At 38.7% G+C, this 8,246-nt stretch overlaps 1 protein-coding gene across 2 annotated transcripts; it reads left to right on the plus strand.

The window, feature by feature from the left end:
* Window positions 1-4,012: 4,012 nt before the first annotated feature.
* LOC147616687 (tyrosine-sulfated glycopeptide receptor 1-like) lies at window positions 4,013-7,571 on the plus strand. 2 transcript variants are annotated; one of them, XM_086777769.1, is made up of 2 exons: window positions 4,275-4,413; window positions 4,527-7,571. In XM_086777769.1, the coding sequence occupies exon 2, from the start codon at window positions 4,581-4,583 to the stop codon at window positions 7,164-7,166; it is 2,586 nt and encodes an 861-aa protein (XP_086633895.1). In that variant the 5' UTR covers window positions 4,275-4,413; window positions 4,527-4,580; the 3' UTR covers window positions 7,167-7,571. The 2 variants fall into 2 exon arrangements, with proteins under 2 accessions (XP_086633894.1, XP_086633895.1); XM_086777768.1 differs by having other exon boundaries at window positions 4,013-7,571.
* Window positions 7,572-8,246: the final 675 nt, after the last annotated feature.

Genomic DNA, 8,246 nt, shown 5'->3' on the forward strand with positions numbered 1-8,246 from the left:
GATGTGCCTTCCCATGAGAAGGTAGATGAGATATCCTCTTCTTCACTATCTACAAATACATTTTTTTCTTCTATGTGTACACTTGAAGCTTAGACTCCTTGGGTTTGCTGTCATGTTAGCACAATTGAGGATGTGCTACAGAGTGTAACTATAAAAAACTATCAATTTATATATATATTACAAAAGTCTTATCTTGATACAATGATTATCTTGATTATAAAACCCTATTTTGGATCTTGATGAAAGTAGTAGTATTAAAATCCATTTTGAAGCTCTTGAGTATCACAATTTACAAATTGATATGTACTTTTTTTTAAAACGAGAGTTTGTTATGTAATTTTAAAATATCATGAATAAGCATGTATTTAAAAAAATTTTGATTTTAAAAAAAGTTAGTCATTCTTAAAGAAAAAGTATCCTTGATGTGAGAAAAGGTGTTAAAATAGTAATTTATTTATTAAATAAGTTTAGAAAGCATGAAAAAGCTCATTTTAAAGAAAAAAGGTTATACTTTCCAAAATAATTTTTAAAAAAATATCAAGTGATGGCTTGGGTTAAATCACTACACATGGTAAGGAGTTTTTAGCTACAACATTTACAGTAAAATTAATGTAGAGCAACAACTTCAACTAAAAGTTGATGTTTTGCATCAACTTGATGCAAAAACATAATTTTTTTGGCTAAGAGTTGATGTTAAAATTGATGCAAAACATCAACTTTTATAAAAATGTTGATGTTTTGCATCAAGTTAATGCAAAACATCAACTTTCTACGCAAAACATTAATTTTTTCACAAAACTTGATGCATCAACTTCGCAAAAGTTGATGTTTTGCATGTTTTGCATGAACTTGATGCAAAATATTGCATCAAGTTGATGCAAAACATCAACTTTTTCACAAAATTTGATGTTTTACATTAAAGTTGATGCAAAACATAAAAATTTTCACAAAACTTGATGCAAAACATCCACAAAACTTGATGTTTTGCATCAAGTTTCAGATGCTCTGCAGAAGAAAGTTGGAGTATCGGAGGTCAATTTTCACAAACAGCCTGATTTTGAGATTCCAACATGACCTTGGATCGGTGACATAGGTATAACATAGGTTTAGGGCTAAGGACCTAAAAAAGATACATGGTCGCAACCTTTGACTTTAAATTTGGGAGGAGGTCATTAAATAAGTAATAGATCAAATAATTATGTCATGCAAACCATCAAGGTAAGCATATACTCAAGGCTTTGCTATTTAGGTCTAGAAATACATTGAAGGATGTTTTTAGGGATTTTCATAAATTATAGAGCTTATAATGTTATGTATTCTAATATGTTTTGAGTACTTGTTGAATAATGTGCATATTTATGCATAAAAAAAGTGTCTTTCATCCATGAAATATTTAAATTAAATTTTTATTAAAAAAAGATTAACATTTCTTTAAGTTGTGTGGACTCCTATGCTATTTGTAAGTCAAGTTTATTTTTATGTCATAAACAATACCAATATAAACCTACGAAGGTCACACGTGTTCTCAATCTTGAAAAAAAAGTGAAAATTCATGTAATTTTTAAATGTATACATGGAATTCTAGATGTGCTTTCAAAAAACTATGTTTTAAGCCATTTTTGAGCTTTCACGCATTTTGGGAGGGAATCTTTTTAGGTAATCGTCATCAATTAGCTATTGTCCTCGCAACAGTGTTGGTAGGTACTTGGCACCAACCCCTTGATATGGTCAAAGCGTGTATATTCAAAGGATAACACATATGGCACATTTGTCATAAAGCGTGTACATTTCAAAGGATAACACATATGGCACATTTGTCATAAAGCGTGTACATTTCATGATATTAGGTCTTTGTACCAAGGAAATTGTTTCAAGCAAGCGGTCAAGATGTGGTGGCATGATAGCTCCATTTTCACACATTTCTGTTTTGTTTGAAGGTAAAATGTCATATTGTGTTATCAATAAAAGAACGGATCCGAAGCTTCCTTTATAGAAATATCTTCTAAAGTATTTTTGGGGTATGGTATATGTGAAAGTCCATTTTTCATGGTATGTATGCAGATCCCTACCAATCATGCGTACACAACAATTTAAAAAGTTAGGAGTGCCTTAGAGTTCATGATATTAATATGCAAAAAGGAATGATTATCACCAACTTTCATGTTTAAAGAATCATCAATAAAATCACGTATCTCCCTCTCATAATGCTTAAGAAACCTCACTAAAACAAATATTCCTTGTTGCCATGAAAAACAGATTTAACCGATTTGATTTTGGCAATGTAAAGCAGGTTTGGTCTTATAAATGTGCTTAGCATTAAGAAATTGTGCAAGCAATCTTGATAAGTTGGGCTACGTGACACATGTCAACAAGAAAATGTAGTTTTGGTAATGTAAAGCAGGGTTGACCTTATAAATGTGCAGAGCATTAAGAAAATGTGTAAGCAATCTTGATAAGGTGGGCTACATCACATATCCACATTGCCAAGAAAAGGGAGTAGAGTCTTTCTTGTCAAAATATTAAAAATGTAGTTTTGGCAATGTAAAGCACAATTGATCTTATAAATGTGCAGAGCATTAAGAAAATGTGTAAGTAATCTTGATAAGTTGGGCTACATGACATATCCACATTGCTAAGAAAAGGAAGTAAAGTCTTTCTTGTCAAAATATTAAAAAAGAAATGATAGCATTTTTCTAGAGTGTTCTTGCAAAAGAAGTCCTTTACTATATAGTAAGATAAAGGCAAGATTCTAGGAGCTTAATTCAAATTTGGAGAATGGGGGGTTGCTCAAGCAACCTAATATTTAGCTTTCACAATAATTGAGCTATCGTGATATAACAATGTTGAAGCAACTATATTCAACTTAAGTTCACTGAGCTACAAGCTATGGGGGGGCCTAATTATTTCTTGTCCATCCTAGAAGGTGTCCAAATACCCTAAAACAATGCTTGCAAGCTTATTAAAGCCTGGCTCTACCCCTAACTTTCTAGATTTGTCCATCATAATAGGTGCTTAAACACCCTAAAACAAAGGCTTGCAAGCTTATTAAAGCCTTGTTCTACCCCTAACTTTCTAGATTTGTCCATCATAATAGGTGCTTAAACACCCTAAAACAAAGGCTTGTAAGGTTGTTAAACTTGTTCTACCCCCAACTTTCTAGATTGATCATCAAAAGGTCTGAATAATTTGTTTAATCCACCTCTTTGATTAAGGTGCATTTTTAGAAATCTTAGTAAATCATCGCTTACGTGTGAGAAAAGAAATTCTCACAACGAGCAGACTTTTCAAAACCATTTACATTTCTAAAAGATGTTGGACGTGGAGATCATTTTGGATTAAATAATGTGAAACCTTGCTTTTATTGATAAGAGAAACCATTAGTCTCATTAGAAGCTTACATGATATTGTCTTAGTGGTTAAGGTATTGCTTTGTGAAGATACACATTGCATAAATCAAGTAGTGCATGTGTGAATACATATGAAGTAGTGGATACCTCACTTTCCTTGAATCAAATGTCTTTTTGCCTACTTTCTTCACATGCTAAATAATTTAAGTGTAAGATTAATAAGAGATTATTTTTCTCTTAAAAGGGCTTTGGTGTGTTTCGGTAATGATCTAAAAAAAGAAGAGAAGAATAAGAGAGGCATAGATTAGTAGGAACACACACACACACAGAGCGGGCCCTAGGGGTGGGCACTCCACTCTTGGTGTACATCAATATGTCATCAAAGAAGACCAACATTGATTTCAATAGATAGGGCTGAAGCATCTCAATGCTTAGAAGGTGGCAGGAGCATTCCATATACCAAAAGGCATCACCATGTAGTGAAATATACAACTCTCATATTCCTAGATAGATGTTGTTTTAATTTTTTCACCTTCCTTCATTCTAATTTGATGGTATCACGGTCAAGGAGACCATCAATATCAATATCAATATCAATATCCACAACTTTTTCTTTGTCTACGAAATTGACTTTGAATTTGAGTTGGCAACTTGGCAGTGAGCGTGTCGTAAAAATGAGCTTCGGCTACAGAGAAGCTCCACGCGAACACCCTCTTGTTTGCACCACCACCTCCTCCCTCTCTCTCTCTCTCTCTCTCTCTCACTGGTGCGACGCTTCGAGCAATGCTTTCAGTTTTGCTGCTGCACAGTTTGCTGCTCTTATTGTGCTCTTCCTTCGGAATCAGCAGCGAGTCAGGAGGCATGGCGCCATCTCCAGGCAGCGGAGACCTCACATGCATGCAGAGCGAGCATGAGGCTCTCTTGCAGTTCAAGCGAGAAGTGGCATATTACAACCAGTCGTGGGTCTGGGATAGCAATACAAGCTGTTGCCTGTGGCAAGGAGTGGCATGTACACCTGCTGCTGGAAGGGTAATCAGCCTCTCTCTGCCACACCTAAACATCACAGGTAATATCTCCCCGGCTCTTGGCAAGCTTACATTCTTACAATCCCTTAACCTCTCTTACAATCAATTCCATGGAAGACTCCCTTCACAGTTGTCCTCCCTTTCTCATCTGCAGACCCTTGATCTCAGCTGCAACAATCTCTCAGGTCCCATCTCCCTCTTGTCTAGCATGCCCTCTTTGAAGAGCATCAACATGTCCAGAAATTCTTTTACTGGAGAGCTGCCCAGCTTTGAAAATTTCACCAATCTGGAAGAGCTTCGAGTATGCACTAATCATCTCTCTGGTCTTATCAAAACAGATGTTTGCCATCATGCACCCATGCTTAGGGCCCTTGATTTGTCTGTTAACATGTTCAGTGGGCATCTTGGCTCTGGGTTAGGGTCATGTATGCACTTGCAACAGCTTTCCCTGGGGTCCAACAGCATACAGGGCCGCATCCCACATGACCTGTACGGCATCACCACATTGTGCATCCTCTGCCTAGCCAATAACAGCTTCACCGGAACTCTAGATGTTTCTGTGGGTAACCTCACCAGCCTCACACACCTCTTTCTCTCAAACAATAACCTGTATGGCCCTTTGCCCAAAAGCCTATCCCAGAACTCCAAGCTCATGGTGCTAGACCTATCTGTCAACAGCTTCACAGGCTTGTTAGATGTGGACTTCAACAACATGACACACCTACAGGAGCTTAATCTTTGCAGCAACTTTTTCACTGGCAGCATCCCGGCCTCCCTCAGCAATTGCACATATCTGAGTTCCCTCGACCTTGCAACAAACGATTTCACTGGATCCATCCCTATGCAGTTCAATTCTTTGAAGAGCCTGACCTTCGTGTCACTCTCCACCAACAGCTTAAATGGAAGCTTGCAATCCTTTCAGAACTCCCACAGCCTGGTAAGCCTCATCCTTACAAAGAATATCTTCACAGAGCCTCTCCCTTCCTCCTTGTATGGCTTTGCAAATTTGCAGTTTTTGGCCCTAGCTTTTCTCAATTTAAGAGGGAGCATTCCACTGTGGCTGCAAAACTGCACCAAGCTGCAGGTCTTGGACTTATCGTGGAACCAGTTAGAAGGAGAGCTCCCCACATGGCTTGGAAGCTTTCAACATTTGATATACCTAGATCTGTCCAATAATTCACTCAGTGGCACCATCCCTTCAGAGCTCTTCAAATTGCCATCACTCGTACATAAGGATACCAACTTGACGGGCATGCAGACCATCATGGATCCTCTAGAGGTGAAGCGTCAAATTGGCTCACTTGACTTATTCTATAGCAAAGCTCTAGCTTTACCCCCATCCATCGTACTTGGCAACAATCGATTGACCGGTGAAATACCTTCAAAAATTCACCATCTCAAAGTGCTTTTATTTCTGGACCTAAGTCACAACTTTCTAGCAGGAAGCATTCCCGCATCTCTTGCCAACATCACAAGCTTGGAGCAGCTTGATTTATCATACAATAACCTTAGTGGCACCATCCCTTCAAGCCTTTCCTATTTAACATTTCTCTCCAACTTTAATGTTTCCTTTAACAACCTCTCTGGCCCTATTCCAGTCAGCAATCAGTTTGAAACATTCTCTGTCACAAGTTATGAAAGTAATCCAGGACTTTGTGGAGCTCCCATTTTATCTGCATGCACAAATGGCAGTAACAGTAACAGTAGTTCAAGTGCTTTTTCACGTGCCCATACGAGGGGCCCAAGGATTATTGCCCTTATAGTCTCAGTCTGTATCGGTGTCGGGGGGGTTGTAATATCGGCCACCATATTCTTGTGGATTCTCTCTGGGAGAACTGCTATTCATCAAGGATTTGAAAGCCCAAGGGAGATGGAGAGTATCATGAGCCTCTCCGAGGCACAGAATGTTTCGCTTCAACTTGTCTACAACCATCAAGAGCTAACTGTTGCAGACATTGTCGAAGCAACCAATAATTTTGATTCCACTAACATTGTAGGTTGTGGAGGTTTTGGTCTTGTTTACAGAGCAGACTTGGATGATGGCTCAAAGCTTGCAGTAGAAAAACTCACAGGAGAGAGTGGGCAGATGGAGAGGGAGTTCAGAGCTCTTTCCAAGGTTCAGCACAAGAATTTGGTTCCTTTGAGGGGGTTTTTAAAAATAGGGCATGCCGAGTTTCTCATCTACTCATACATGGAGAATGGAAGCCTGGATTACTGGCTACATGAGAGGAGGGATGGGGGGGGTAACTGCCTGGACTGGCCGACACGGCTGAAGATAGCACAGGGAGCTGCAGCCGGGTTGGCATACTTGCATCAGATCTGCAATCCCCACAGAGACATCAAGTCTGGCAACATATTGCTGGATGAAACGTTCGAAGCACATCTTGCAGATTTTGGCTTGGCCACCGAGACACATGTCACCACAGAGCTGGTGGGAACACTGGGCTACATTCCTCCTGAGTATGGTGAAATGCGGACTGCTACTCCAAGAGGTGATGTGTACAGCTTTGGGATGGTTTTGCTCGAGTTACTTACAGGAAAGAGACAAGTAGAGGTCTTTCAATCCAAAGAGTCTGCTGACCTTGTAGCTTGGGTGCAAGAGCTCAGGCACACTACCAATTTAGAGCAGATCTTTGACAGCTCGTTGCAAAGTAAAGGTCACGAAGAGCAACTGCAGCAAGTATTAGATATAGCATGCTTGTGTATTGACCAAGATCCATCTAGAAGGCCTTCCATAAATGATGTAGTTTTGCTTTTGGATGAGGTCAGACAAGACAAGCATGGAGACAAGTAAGCATATTTCTTTTTTAGTCCACTACATGGACTTTTATACTGTTGTATATAGTAATTTTTCTCTTTCCCCGTACCAGTTAAAATAAAAGAGGTGTCTTGCCCGAGCGGCTCAGCTCATCACACACGACCCACGCTAACCGAGAGGTAGTGGGTTCGAGCCCTATCACTATCGGGATAGGGCTTTGTATAATTGAATGTAGCTTGGCTACATCCTTTCAGAAAGGGGGTCCTTATTTTCAAGGCAACCAAAAATTTCGACCGATTTGTTCAAAATTGAGCCGTGAAAAATACAGTAAAAGTACATCTTGACAAGGGGCAGGCCGAGCAATGGTAGAGGAAAACCTTTTTCCCCAGCTAGTGAGAAAAAAGACAAGTTGGAGTACAATCGGTTCCCCTTATTCAAAATCTCATTATGAACCAGTTTTCATTACTAGAAACCTATACATTTTATTAGTTTTTGTAAAGACAAGAGTAAACTCGATTAGTTTTTTTGAAATTTTAACTCGTGCAAAATACACTAAAGGACGGTTTTTTCTACCATTGGGGTTGAGGCCATTCCGTGACGTGGAAAGGGGTGAGTTGGGGGAATTCCTAAGCAAGTCATGCGTGGCTCCACAAATAGACAATCACAATTTTAGAAATTGATGTAAATTGATTGGTCATAGCAAAAGATGTAAATTGATTGGTAGCTGCAGTCAAGGCAGTTGATTTGGTTATAGCAGAACATTGATGTGGTGGTGGACGGCCCAGATCTCGTACAATTTGTAATACTCTAGCCTGAGGGCAAGGAAGGAGATGTGGATGTAGGTGAGGGTCCAAGGATATACCCCCAGTGCAGTGCTAGAAGAAAACCGTCCTTTAGTGTAATTTGTCAGAAAAAAACTATCTTTACTCAAATTGAGAAAAACCGGTTGTAATTTTGTCTAGCCTTGAGTTTAAAGATTTAAAATTTAAAATTTTAGTTATAAAACAAATTAATCGATGCATTTTTTTAATTAAAAAACAGTTGAGTTTAAAGTTCATCATTTTTTTCATTGGTTAGAAAAATAGTTTATTTTTGACACAGCCCATGTGCCCACAA

Source organism: Cibotium barometz, chromosome 38, assembly GCF_041138505.1.
Source record: "Cibotium barometz isolate CiBa-2024 chromosome 38, ASM4113850v1, whole genome shotgun sequence".
Classification (NCBI taxonomy): Eukaryota; Viridiplantae; Streptophyta; class Polypodiopsida; order Cyatheales; family Cibotiaceae; genus Cibotium; species Cibotium barometz.

Coding starts and splice junctions, on each gene's coding strand:
- LOC147616687 (XM_086777768.1), top strand. CDS start 4,131: ATGCTTTCAGTTTTGCTGCTGCACAGTTTGCTGCTCTTATTGTGCTCT.